Source organism: Dermacentor albipictus, chromosome 3 (assembly GCF_038994185.2).
Source record: "Dermacentor albipictus isolate Rhodes 1998 colony chromosome 3, USDA_Dalb.pri_finalv2, whole genome shotgun sequence".
Lineage (NCBI taxonomy): Eukaryota > Metazoa > Arthropoda > Arachnida > Ixodida > Ixodidae > Dermacentor > Dermacentor albipictus.
Genome location: NC_091823.1, coordinates 162,081,897 through 162,096,598, shown reverse-complemented (window position 1 = coordinate 162,096,598; position 14,702 = coordinate 162,081,897). Strand labels below are relative to the sequence as shown.

Here is a 14,702-nt window from a genome sequence, read left to right as displayed (position 1 = left end):
ACGGTAGTTTTTAAATTTGTTTGTGGCACATAACATACTTCTCGTCCTCGAGCTGAATTATTCCTACGAGGCGGATATTACTAATGGGAAATATCTACTCAAATATACACCGTATTAACAAAAACTTGATAGTCGCCTTCCTAATTATTTACCTTACGGCAATTATCGGAATTTCCGAATTGTAGTTGGTGCGCTTGCAGTACTTTGGCATTTGGAATGAAGTTCCCGGACGAACCCAGTTTCGAGATATTATTTCTTAAAGTGGGGGACGAAATACAGGGGCGTTCCTGTTACACTCGTGCATTTTTACGGCGACTTTCATTGTGTATGTCTCCCAAATGGTTTCATTCTGGAAATTCATCGCAAGTCAATACGCCTTGCAAAAGAATACAAAGTTGGGTGAATTGCTACGGCCGCATATTTTTAGTTTATATCGTTTCGTTGTATCGTTTCAATAATGAATATTCCTTGCAAACTCACCTTCTAGAAATCATATATGGCAATATGTGCCGTAAAGTAATTAATTTAGGAAGGTAAGTACTGAATTTGTTGTAATTACTTGAATATACGTTTGCATTTCACGAGCAACTTATGTCCGCTTCTCTGAATATTCGGGCCCAAGGCGTAGAATTACATTATCTCCAACCGGCGATGTTTTACGCATCATCCGATTTGTTGCTTCGCATTAAAATTCCTCGTTATTGCGATAAAGGCGCCCGTAGAAATTCATTTGCAAGTGATAAAATATCTTCTCATGAAGCAAGATTGAACCATACCAACGCGTTCTATGAGGGTGAACACCTACTTAACATCTTATACAGACTTATGGTGGCGTGCGAACTCACTTAATTTAGCCCAAACACTCGATTTCGGCATATTTAATTACCAAGAAATTCGGCAGGGACGCATAAGACTGCCCATGCGTGGGAATGGGAAAGCATCGTATCCTTTTTAGACCTAGGAGTGCTGTGAACGCAGCCACGTTATAGACTCATGACATGACACCACCTCCCCTCCGCTGGCTGCGCCATCCCGTGCCCAATGACTCACGCACTAGACCACACCTCTAGCCAGCCAGAACCGTGGAGCCACCGTGGCGTAGGGGAAGCGTCTCGCACCCCGGAGGCTCGCGATCAATTTCCACCCAGCCCGAAATTTACGAAATTTTCTTTTCAAAGTAATTAATTTATTTTGTTTAGGGAACTCCCTGAAAATTTTGACGTCAATCCGAGGATATTTGGACGTGTTCTTACTCTTTCCGCCGTCTTACTAATTCGGCCGCGCCGACGGATTTTCGCGTAATGGGCCGTATAATGCTTTCGTATTAAAAGTGTTCGATGCAGCGCTTCCAGATACCTAAACAGTACAATATATTATTTGACACGTGGTGCACTTGAAGTGCGATTTAACATAAAGCCGGCACGGGACATCACCATAGAATTAACCACAAGAGTTGTATGGCTTCGCTGAACATTTAATATCAAAATCCAATACGCAATAATACACACTTTCGTTCAAGAAGATACAGCAGATAACTAATCAATGCAACAAAAAGAACAAAACTTGATGTTTCTAGACCTGTACAGGCGTCACAACCTCACATAAAACGTATGTTGTCGCATACTAAGAGAGCAAGCGGTGCTATGTTCTCGCGTAGTTTTCTTCCTTAACGAATAGAGAATATTGCAAAGTTAGCGAAAATCTTAAAAATCAGGGGAATGTATGAATCCATTCGATGGCATTGTGAGCGAAATAGACTGGACACTTTCCATCATCCCTAGCCAGCTTCAAATCCAATAAGCTGCACTTTTTAAAAGGACAGTAACATCTGAACATGCAATGCAGTAAAATTGGTTTTATCTCTCACGAAGTGTAAATATTCTAAGAAAAATTGTTTCAAATAAAGATAAAGTGCACGAGACCGTCAATCATAGTTGCGCAGATTCAAGATGAATACCTTGACATTCGAAGGTTTGCCAGCAAAGCGTAGTGCGTCACCTCGACACCCTTGGGCAGACCAGTGGTGCCTGACGTGTACAGGATGCAGAGGACGCATTCTCGTGGGTCGTCCAATCTTGTTTCCTGGAACGCCGTCTCATCCATGTCCAGAAACGTCAATGTCGATACGAAGCCTTTCGCCGTCCCAGTGGCGAAGTGTCCCTGGTTTTGAAGGACAAAATACTTCAGTGCCATAGCAAATGATCCACCGTGTTTTCGAACTTTTCTTTCAGGCTACGTGGGAAATCTCGAATAGTAGAACCTCAAAAGAGTGCTATCACGGGATAGGTCCAACTGGCTTATTGGCTGAGAAAAGTGTCGTGTCTATGTATTTGTGATCTTTGAGAACTTGACCGACAACGATGATGTGACCACAGTGCCTCGTTTGACGAACGGATGGGGACGCAGAAGCTGTGGTTCACTTTGAAGGGCACGTCAGGAAGGGGAAAGCAGTTCAACACCGCTATAGAATGTAGTGCTGGCTACTGGCTGTTCAGACTCCGAATTTGAAGTGAGGGCGGCGCACACTTTCTTCTTTCAGCAACTCTTATCACCTCATGGTAACCAGCTGATCCTAAACAAACGCATGGTTCCCACGTCGGATAAGGTTATCGAATCTCCTTTTTTTATGCAAGAACTGATCACGGCTTTTAATTTAGTCGAAGCTACAGGTGCACCGGGCAAACATTCTATTACCTGGGTGTTGCTGCTGAACCCCCTGACAACCAGGAAAAGAACAGGTAAATCAACAGCTCAACAATATTTGGTTATTTATTTAATATTTCAATGCGCTAAAGGCCCGAGTGGGCATTACTTAGGGGGGGGGGATTTCAGGTGTGTACATGAATATTATTTATAAACAATATAAATCGGAGACAAGAATACTAACGACAAAACAAGAAAAAGGAAACAGCAAGTTGATTTGAATCAAGGTGTGCAGATTACCATCGTTAAAAAAATCAACCAAATGCATTCAAGACTAGTATCGTATTTGGTTGATTTTTTACCAGCAGATACCAGCAGTCATAGAGGCATTACGTAATCAAGGAGTCTAGACGACTTACGCAAATGCCTTGGAAAATATCTACAAAGGTTCCACAGCTACCTTACTTTTACACAAGAAAAGCAGGAAGATACCTACAAAAGAAAGGCGTCAGACAGGCAGACACAATCTCTCCAATGCTGTTGACTGCGTGCTTGGAAGATATATTCAAGCTATTAAAGTGGGTAAGCTTAGGAGCAAGGATTGACGGCGAATATCTCAGCAACCTTAGGTTTGCCGATAACACTGTTCTGTTCAGCAACAATGCAGACGAATTACAACAAATCATTGAGGGCCTTAACAGAGAGAGAGAGAGTGAAAGTTGAAGAATAATACACAGAAGACAAAGATAATGATGAATGGTGGGGCAAGGGAACTAGAGTTCAAGATCGCCAGTGAGCCTCTAGAGTCTGTGAAGGAGTACGTTTACCTAGGTCAATTAATCACAGGGAACCCTGATCATGAGAAAGAAACTCAGAGAAGAACAAAAGTGGGTTGGATCGCATACGGCAGACATTATCAGCTCCTCACTGGAAGCTTCCATTATCATTGAAAACGAAGGTGTACAAACAGTGCATTTTACCAGTGCTGACATGTGTGGTAGAGACTGGAGACTGACAAAGAAGCTTGAGAACACGTTAAGGCCCACGCAAAGAGCGATGGAATGAAGATTGCTAGGGGTAACGTTAAGAGACAGAAAGAGTGGTTTGGATCATAGAGAAAACGGGTACAGCCGATATTCCAATTGACATTAAGAGAAAGAAATGGAGCTGGGCAGCTCATGTAATGCGCCGGTTAGATAACGGTCGTACCATTAGGGTTACAGAATGGGTATCAAGAGAAGGGACACGCAGTCAAGGACGGCAGAAGGCAAGGTGGAGCGGTGAAATTAGCGAATTCGCGTGCGCTAGTTGGAATCAGCTGACGCACGACAGGGGTAACTGGAGATCGCAGGGAGAGGCTTTCGTCCTGCAGTGAATGTAAAGCAGGCTGAAGATGATGATGACATTCAAGACTAGTATAGAGCATTTTGTTAAATAGTCAATAAAACACTGATCATAAATACATTCGAAAGAACATTGCATACATATAGCATGCGAAGACTGTATGTACAACGAAGACAGACAGAAACGGCTTAGCAATCTTTTTTCGTTTTCTAAATAGCCCAGGAGCGCTGAGTGAAATACTGAAGAATCTGCTATCTCGGCGCTGTTGAACGGCAAAGAGTTCCATTCGCTTATACCCAATGATAAAGGCGAATTTTGGTATGTGTTCGTGCGGGAAAAAGATGGGCGATACTTTGTGCACATGACCGCGATTAGTTGAAGTATAAGGGGCTGGAAAATGTGCGATGAGGCGAACGTTGTGTTGCAATGGTAAAGCGAGTAAAAAAATGATAGCAAAGTATGTCCCCTGCGCATTACAAGCGTAGCGAGATTAAGTTCTGCTTTTCGTGATGAAACGTGAATAGGATGACGTGACAAACCGCGCTTCCTTGTCCTGTACTATTTCGAGCATGCTAGTAAGAACTGTCAAGTGAGGACGCCATATCATAGAAGCATATTTAGAGATGGCCGAATCAATGAATTCAAAGCATGCAGTCGTGTATCTTTATTAGCGAAATGCAAGCGTCGTTTAAGGAGTCCGAGCTTCTTGAAAGCCTTATTTGTAACGTGCTCGATGGGAGAAGCCCAGCTTAAATCGGAAGTAAGTATGACGCCCAGGTACTTAAATGACGTGACTTTGTCGCGCATGCAGAAGAAATGTTAGTAAATTTTAGGTGCTTGGCTTTTTTCGAGATTAATTTCCATTTGCCAATTACTGCACCATTCCTAAAACCTTGAGAGATCAGATTGCAGTTCTGCGACGTTGGCCGTGCAAATTATTTTGTTATAAATAACACAATCATCCGCGAAAAGACGAAATGACGAATTTATTTTAGATGCTATGTCATTAATGCATACTAAAAAGAGATGAGGACCCATCACACTCCCATGAGGCACCCCTGATGTTACACGTGTTGGATTAGATATGTAATCGTTAAGTTTCGCTGACTTACACCCCCTGTTTAGAAATTATTCCATCCAAGCAGTCGTTCTCTCGTCGAGACGCAGATTGCGTATTTTTACCATTAGTCCATTATGTGGAACACGGTCCAAAGCTTTTGAGAAGTCCATGAAACTAGCATCGATGTAGGCGGAGATATGCAGTGCTTTCTGCAGGCCTGTCACAAGTTCGAAATCAGGTGAAATTCCCACCGAGTGGAAGCAGTCTGTGGCGAGCCATGTTCCAAAATCGGGGAAACCCGCAAACGATGTTGTACCACCATGTAGCAGGAAGTGACGGGGCAGGCAGAAGCTTCCCGGCAACCTGGTCGTCGCGGATCTACGTGAAGCATTAGGAAAGCGTGACGCACGAAGCCGTAATCTCGGCACTCGAAGAAGCGTCCCTGGAATGTCAATTGGAAACATCGGTAAATCCTTTCTGGAGCATCGAACACTCGACATCCATAGTGGTAACACATATCCGAAACATTGACGAAGAATATAGGCGTTCCTCAGGGCGCAGTTTTACAGCCTGCGCTGTTTGCTCGTCATGCGAGGGCTGGCTGTGCATCTACGAAAGGCTCACGGCATCCGAGTCACTACATATGCAGGTGACGTGACATTGTAGACTGAGCCTGGCGGCCCTATCAAGACAGGGGAAATAGCAACTAGAGCAATGTGGAATGCACTCGACACCTAAACGCATAATTTAAGAGAAACAAGCATGAAGCAGTCTCAGTTAAAAACAAAGTAAATTTTCCCCGGTGAGACAGCGCATAAAAAGGAAGAAGTGGAGCTTTAACTATGCTCCGTTTCGGACATAAGGTGCAACGCTGGGGACGCTGCGCAAGAAGTTCGGTCACGGCAATGTGTGTATCACTGAGCGCCTTTCGTCCATGCTTCGCTGCTCGCCAATAGCGTTTGCTCACGCGAGCGTGTATGTGAGGCTGCCGCGACGGGCTGCACACAACAACCAAATCTTAAAAGCAACGAAAACTAAATTAGTCTAAAGCGACGCGTTAGTAGCCGTATACCACAGTTTGTTTGCTTATATAGATTTAAGCACTTCTCATTCGGTACTGAGCCTATATACATACCAATTCTCCAAATTGCCCTAAAGACACGCCGAACTATTTCTAAGTGCGGACGCAGCCACTGCGAAGAGTCTCTAGCCCCCAAAGCATTGCACCTGATGTCGCAAATGAAGTATAGCTGGCCGAAAACTTGAAACATCTCCGGCACGCTACGTCAGAGTGCTCGGCATTCCAATTCACTAGTCTGGAAGGGCGGTTACCTGGCGTAGACAACTGGAGCATGCGTGGAAGAAACGTCTACATATCATGAAACGCATATAGCGGAAGCTCGAACGATCTGGCACCCATGCGGCTCGCGCTTTGGCATCGACAGTGCTTACGTTGATGGCTCGTTACGGCACGATATGCTTTGTCATCACGAAAGCGCAACACAACAAGCTCGACAGGATGCACCTAGAGTGTCTTCGAGTGATCACGGGTCTTCCCGACCACAAACGAATTGGAGACCTGCATCGGTACGCGGGACTTACTCCACTGAGGAAAAATATCCTAGAACGCAACGAGGCATATGACCTCCGTCGCCGCTACACACGCTCTGGACAGCAGCGGATATGTCGGACAAGGTGAAAGTGCCTCCTGGTGTCGCTCCTTGGGACGATGTGCAGGTTTGAGTCACAAAACGTGCGACTTGCCGGCAGACGAACAAGCATCACGCGCTTATGTAGCCAAACTCGCAGAGCGGGCTGACCTGAAAGAAAATGTCCTCTGCACAGATGCGGCCTGGGATCCTACCAACTCCCGAGCTGCGTTTGCAGTCGGTGGTGAGCAGCAAGATATCCGGATCCACCAAGACCAGCAAGAATCGACAGTTAAAGCGCTTGAACTCCAGGCCGTCCTTTGTGTCATAGAGAGGCTGACGGAAAAGGCTGAAAAAATTACGGAAAACCACTGAAGCAAAGATTTCACATATGACAGACTTTTTGGATCCCGTCAAGGCACTTACGGGCACGCCTAGATTCGGAACGTGGGTGCATGATATCGAAGTCGCATGCGTATCCCTTCGCCGGGCTTACTGCAGAGGCATGCGAGTAGAGTTGGCCCCTAGGCAGTTGGGCAGCATCGGCGACGGTGCGGCCCACAGTGCAGTGGGCGAGCTGTCATTTTGCCACTCATCTCCCCTGGACCCAGTCCCTATCACTCATGTGCGCCTGCACGCGGAGGAGCAGAGCCTGAATCTGCAAGCAAAACAGCAGCTGAAGGTGAAGGCGCCACACAAATGAGCAGCCTTTGCACAATCCTTGAGGCGCGCATGTCTTCGCGCAGGAGGCCAGTACGGGCGCATCGCTCACCGCACTCAAGTGGCACGCGTATGCCGCCTCAAGGAAGACGCGAGGTCATCACCAGAGGCAGCGCCTGGACAACGAGGAGTAGGAACAGACAAGGCCGAACGCGATGCAACCGCCAGTGACGTGAACTACGCACGACATCAGTGCTCGTCCGACTGTGAGACACCTACTGTAGGGCTGTCCTGGTCTCATGATAGGAATAAAGACAAGGAACGCGGCATTACCTCACTGGAGGCATGAACCAGGACACCCCCTCTGGCCAATGCCTAGTGAACTAGCAACTCTTTAAGGTAGTTTGTGCGCGAGGCCGCCTTGATCGGCAGGCTATGAACTTGTAGTTTCTTTTATATTTCTTTGTTAATTTCATGATCCCCACCATTGAGCGTCGCTCCTGCTTAAACCGCTCAGCTGAGCCCTCCTTTTTATTTAAGTTCATTCTCTCTCTCTCATCATTAAAGCATCACTTGAAAAACCACGCCTTTGTCGTGTCGTTGTCGGCGCCCATTCGCTGTGCTGCTACGTGGTTCACGTAATCCAGTTTATTCTGTTCTGTTATAGTGTATTAAACGCATATAAAGCAAGCGGCAATATTTTACAGACCGCGGGATGAGGCATAACACCCAGATCCCCCGGCTTCTAATGTTTAAAGGAAGATTGCGCTTTAGTACGACAGTTAAAAGTTTTGGCGACTATCAGCTAGTTCGGCTGAAATTTGCACGTGGCAAATATTTTATTCCTTTCCTGAAAAGCGAGTACGTGTTTCGCTTGTAGTTTTGTGCTATACTGCTGAGTGGATAGCTTTTGTTCTTTCACGCAAAAAAAAGTATTTTCTAGCCAATGGATTGAATGTGGTATTCTCTATACAAGAACAATACGTCCTGAAAAACTTTCTCATTACTCCGATTGATTCATGGGGTCCACCATAATACCGACCTATCAAACAGATTTCCTCCTCTTTTTTTCAGATTGACGTATACGACACTAGCAACAGTTATGTGAAACCGCACACATAGCGATGTGTGCAATTTGTGTGCACAAAGAAAGAAAGTTCTCGATAAATCGTTTTGGGATAAGCGGTTTAAAACAAAAATATCTTAGAGACCCACTCGCGGAGTTTTCACTTAAAATGGGATCCTAATGCGCAAATAAACACTTCGCACCTAAATATTGGCATATCCACTTTTTCGACGATTCTTACCTTGAGTTCCAATGCGGACACTGTGTTTAGCGCCTTTTCGGAGAGCTCTGGGTCAACGAGAAGGTGTGTGCTGTCGCTATCGGTGATCTGAAACAGCAGCTCCCCTGGAATACCGACATGGCATTTAAGTTCCATCACTAGCCGGCGAAGGCTACCTAGTGAGCGAACAACAATCTCCATATCGCTAGATTTATTACATGTTACACAACATTCACATCAAGAAAGTCTAAGTATAGTAAGTAAACTTCACTCTGATGACACCACAAAAAAACAATATTACTCAGATTGCAGCTTATGGAAAAGGAACTCAAGGTGAGTTTTACTTAAGTAGTTCATTCAAATAAAAACCTTGAGGGAGAAAGAAAACTCTGGAAAACTCAACAATTTGTTTTGCTTATGGGGTTTTACGTGCCAATACTACGGTCTGATTATTAGGCACGCCTTAATGGAGGACTCCGGAATAATTTCGACCACCTGGAGTTCTTTAACGTGCGCCTAAATCTAAGTACACCGGAGTTTTCGCGTTTCGCCCCATCGAGATGCTGCTGATCCGGCGACATTATGCTTAGCAGCCGAACACCATAGCCACTAATCAACCATGGTGGGTCAGCTGTGCAATTCATTTCGTACTTGGCAGGACTTAATCATTACTGTGGTTCACTGAAAGAATAACCGGTTGAAGCACGTTGCTGCAACACAGTAGAAGGAAGCAGCGTCTGTTCAGAGACGTCGGCCCCATCCTCAACATTCGCCGTGCTACAGCAGCAATGTCTGATCGTTTTTTTTTTTCACAATCCAGTAGAAAGTTCACGAAGTTCACGATCCAGTACAAGTTCATCGTGCGACGACAGTGCAGTAGATTGATTTGAGTGTGCCCGACCAGGAAGTAGAACAAATTAACCAGAAACTTTAAAGGCGTATTTGTTTCTGTAGAGCACGCGCCGCAACTATGGCGACCTGGCCACGCACACCACATCGTGACGGACGAAAACACTCCCTCAAAATGTAATCAGGAGGGATCAATAGTTACTTTATTCTGGGATGTTTCTGAAATAAATAATGAACATTACAGGAAGCGCGGAATAACGCCGAGCCATACTTGTTATGCGGATCTTCTAAATATGAACATCCGCCTAGTAAGAGGAGTATACGACAAGGGCTTTTGACTTCAGGTTTATTGTTTATAGCACGGCATAGCATGGTCCCATAATTTCATTTCACTGTTAGGACAATCCTGCATATGAAATATGCAGGGTGTCCCAGCTAAATTTAGCCAGAGTTTAAAAATATGCGAATGCCACCTAGCTCGACAGTAGCAAGGTAACGTATAGTCTACCGTCGCTTGGAGATACTCAAATTATATTTTTTATTCCGCCTAATTAGACAATTAGTCCTAGTAAATCAACTTTTCAATTGCCGCTCGAATGGCTGCTCGAGGCACTTTGCGTGTGTTCTGGGAAAAACACTTTTATGTAGCACGTATTGAACAACAGGGAGTTTTTCATATTGCTCTATAATTTTCTTATTGACACTTTTAATCTAAGAATAAGATATGAGAGGTTGATTCATTAATAAGCACTAAGTATATGATTAGGTAAAATGAGAAAAAGTAACCTGATTATCTCCATGCGACGGCAAACAACAGTGCCTTGGTGCTCTTCGGCTACCTGGCATTCACACATTTTTAAGCACTGGCTAAATTTAGCTGGAACACCCTGTACATGTCTCACGCATCTAACGAATTCATCTGATCTCAGCTTGAGTAATTCTGCGTCTTCAGAAGGCTCAAAGAATCGGTCGGGTACAAGTATTTCTGACGCAGTGAGGCGAAGACTGCGGTGCATGAGTGGAAACAGTTAAAACCGGAAGATTACTTCCCACTAGGAATTCATGGACGTGCGAAATATCATAATGCGTGCGATGAACGTGGAGAAGGCTGCTTCCAAATGTGATGTATGTATAATAATTCTGCATTTTCGAATTTGTATCATAGTAATTAACGTTCTAATTAATTAATCATCATATACATGAAACTAACATCGCAATGAAAAAGCCGCAATGTTTACCAACTTCAAATTATTCACCGACGTACTCCGACCACGTGCCGATGTGTTCGTGTCTGTGTATTTGGATTTTAAAACCCCAAAATTGCCTCTGTGAAGTAAATGCCAAGGCTTCACCTACTTTTCGCAACCCCAGAATAGGCTACTTGTGCTGGCAACACTGTACAAATAAATAAAGATGGCTACAACACCCAGGTTCACGGCGACTCTTTCGTTTGTAGTGCAAGTTTTTCGTTTGTCGCGTAGGATCGAGGCGTTTTGTCGAACCCGAAAGGGTCCTTGTTGTCAATTACCTTATTTTGATCGGTCTCAAAGACTTCAGCGACAAAACAGCGGAAATTCTTGCGATGTGCTTGCAAACGTCCGGCCTGCCAATAGAGCTGCATCATTCTTCTTTGATTACGGAGAGCCTTTCTAGCGAGTTCTAGCATCAAGAGGAGTGTTTGTGCGTATAGAGTCTTGCAAAGGTGCAAGCACTCCTTCGTGGCTTTGCTGCACTGCTACATGTACGATTTATGACCGTTTTCGACCTTCATAGGAAACTCGGTACTGTGACTCGTTTTGCATCCCACGATGTATTGGCGGTAACGTCTGCCGTGCTTTCAGGAGGTATATGGTATATTGTGCACGAATAGAACGAGGCTAAAGACTTTTAGGATATCTGTTCAATGTGTCCTCGGATAAAAAGAAATAAATGTTCCGTTTGCGATTCGGGATGCACCTTTCTCCTTTGCTGACCCATTCAATAGGGCCATCTGTTTCTCTGTTCGAGGTAGGGACCAGTCTTGGGAACTTAGCAGGCACAGACGCAGTCTGACAGACCGTAGCACTTAGACTTCCCTCTTTGAATTCTGCGCTCACCCTCTTGCACATGCCTTTTAATTTTTGTGGAGCGGAGAACAGTACGTGAGCATCATCACATTGGGCTGTATCTTTTAGTCACTCAGACTAAGCACGTGAAAAAGTACGTGGAATGTGCTACTTCGGCAGTATACCAGATGCCACTAGATTGCGGAAAAGTGTGCATTGGGCAAACTGGACGTTCTCTAAATGATAGTTAGGATGGATAGTTGAGCGTGTTGGTTAAGCATGATCTGAAGTGAAGGCGCCCTGCGCGTGTGTGTTTCTTCTTTGTCCTCCGTCATTTTAGCGCCTTCACTTCAGATCATCCTAAATGATAGGTTACGGGAGCACAAATACATGTGCCAACTTCTGACAGCGCTTAGCAACTTGGCTGCACACTGCAAACAATGAAAATGGTCTCCGCTACTAGAAAGCACTACAGCCATTGGCACATCAAAAACAAAAACGGAGCGAGAAATATGGGAGGCACTTGCGATAGCTAAATAAAAAGAGATCTGCGTGAGCACTCCATCCATCGCGCTTATTGAAGCTGAGGTCGAGTTTGCCAGGGCGAACGGGTGCAAGTGACCGATGTGTGCCTGGCCCAAATTATGATCACATGCCGTCACCTTGTCACATCTTTTTATATCTTCCCAGCGGCGCCATATCTCCTTATATATAAGCGCGTTCTTTAACAGTATTAAACAGTTGGTACTTTGCGCTACGTATGTCCGCGTCCCGTCCTTCACTTTCGTTAGTGTAACTCTAAGCGCAATATATTCATGTACGCCCACCAACTAGCCCCCTTCATTGCTTTGCCAAGTGAAATCTGACAGAAGCCGGATCGAAGATTAATGGACGAGAAGTATTTAACTCCGTGCAAGCAGTCCAAAGCGTCATCGATGCGTGGTAGTGGGTAGACGTCTTTTTGCGTGATCTTGTTTAAGTGGCGATAATCGACGCGGAAACGTCAAGTACCATCTTTCTTTTTTCTCACAAAGACGACAGGCAAAGCCCAAGGACTGGCTGATGGTGCGATGACCCCTTTGCGGAGCATTTTGTCCACTTCTGATTGGATGACTCTACGTTCAGCATGCGATACACGATATGGAAGGCGACGAATAGGATTCGTGTCTCCAGTGTTTATACAGTGGTTAAACACAATTGTTTAGCCTAAAAAGTCGCCGCAATCAAAGATGTCACTGTAGGATTCGAGCACGAGACAAATTTCCGTGGCCTGTGCAGAGGTGAAGTCAGGTGCAATCATTTTATCGAAGTCATCCGTTAAGGAACCAGAACTGTGAGCTGCAAGTCGTGCTAATAAAGCACTCTCGGCATTCAGACTATCAATGTCAAATTCCGAACTACTAGAAAAGTTGGCCACGAACATGTCGGCCGGAAGCACTTGAGAGCACAGGCTGAAGTTCAGAAATGGTGGAACGACGTCGTTATTAGTAACCGTGACCAGCGTATGCGGAACATTTACGTTCCGGTTCAAAAGCACGTCGACGATGGCGCGAAGCACATATTCACCGTCAGGAGCCTGTGGCTGGGCGGTCAAAGTGACGAGCTGCCTCGGTTGACAGACGTGAAGCGAGCACAAGTGCGGTGGGACGGTGCTCGGAGAATCGGCGAGTTGAGGCTGTTCTAATTGAAGAGCGCTGGTTGCGCAGTCGATGAGAGCAGAATCACAGGATAAAAAAGCCCTATCCAATCATAACGTCGCGAGGGCAGTTGTCGATCACAGCAAAGAGAACAGAAGTAGGGCGGCCGGCTATAGTTAAAGGCTACTATGAAGTCAAGTTAAAGTGATAAAGCAATGCTCTAGAACGTCTACGGCGTCAATATAATCGCGATCAAAGCTTCAGTAACCGAGAAATCGAGGTGAATGCATGACACGATTTGAGACCCCCCGGCGACATTAAGGTACTAGCCCGATGACGAAGGCACTCTTCATCATGATATATGTCCCTACTACTCAACTACTCGTATTAAAAAGATAATTTCATTAGATTTTAAGACGGAACAAAATGCTACTTGTCTACTTCTATTTGATTATAAAAAAATAACATTTTGACGTTACCCTCGAGTAGTATGGGTGGTCGAAAGGTTTCGTTTTCGCTCGACCCTGCGCGCTCCACAATGCGCCGCGCGCGCTGTAGGGTTTCAGTTGTTTTGTTATCGCTTCGTACTGCGCTGGTTCTGCTGGCTCGCGAAACTTGCACTTGGAACAAGCAGCGAGAATGCCACGTCCATGCGATGTCGTGGGATGCGCCAACGGTCCGCGGAACTTGGCCAAGGGCCGTTGCAGCGGCGAACCCAACGTTACTTATCCCTGTGTGCCAACGAGTTAACCTCTCCGTTCAAAGTGGTTAAGTGCCGTACCTCCGACACAGCGCGTTGGCAAAGAGCCGAAAAATCCCATAGTGTGATCACTGCACTTTCGTCCACAGGATTACGTGTTCAACGCCGACTTGCTGAAGTCATGTAGTGTGCCTTTCAAAGCAATGCTTTTCCCGTAGCGCTGTTCCATCGGCCTTGCCTGCATTCTCCGAAGCGCAAGAACAACTGCAGGACGAAGACGGGGTGGTGAGTGCGGTATTTGGCTTTCACGAAGGAAAAGCTATGCTAAAGCTATAAATATGTACAACCATGACATATAGTTGCCGTCGTAGTAGTACGCAACGACGCTGGCAGCGCGAACCCTCAGCAGCAGGTCACGATCATCAGTGCTTAAATCGCTAAAGTCGAGCCCAGCATCGCGAGCCAATGTGTCGTTGTCAGGGTCGTCCATTGCAACGAGCGCCAAAGTTGGCGCCATAAAATAAAGAACCAGCTTATCGTCGCACGCTTTCCCTTCCGCTAGCCACCATGGTTCCGCTTTCGCACTGCTGTCGGCTCTGTATTGGCTCTGTTTCTGGCCGCGCGTTTTCATTTTGCGCAGAAAAGCCGTAGCCCAGTCTGCGGGCGCCGTTTTACTCACCGGCGGCGCAACGCCACTATGAGACCATGACGTCACCACTCCTGGATCGGAGAGCGGGCGATTTGAACAGCGCTAGAGGTACGCGGACGCTTCAGAACGCATTTTCTCCTAAAATAAGTCTCTTCTTCGCATGAAACAAGCGTTTCGAGG

General features: G+C 45.7%; 1 protein-coding gene across 2 annotated transcripts in view; it reads right to left on the bottom strand.

Annotated features, from left to right (window-relative positions):
* LOC135905177 (luciferin 4-monooxygenase-like) overlaps positions 1-14,702 on the bottom strand; it is a 125,630-nt gene that overhangs the window by 91,545 nt on the left and 19,383 nt on the right. For both annotated transcript variants that reach the window (XM_065436198.2, XM_065436197.2), the window contains exons 3-4: positions 8,664-8,767; positions 1,958-2,160 (exon numbers count right to left, since the gene is read on the bottom strand). In XM_065436198.2, the coding sequence (XP_065292270.1) occupies positions 1,958-2,160; positions 8,664-8,767 (307 nt within the window). The remainder of the gene's footprint in view (positions 1-1,957; positions 2,161-8,663; positions 8,768-14,702) is intronic.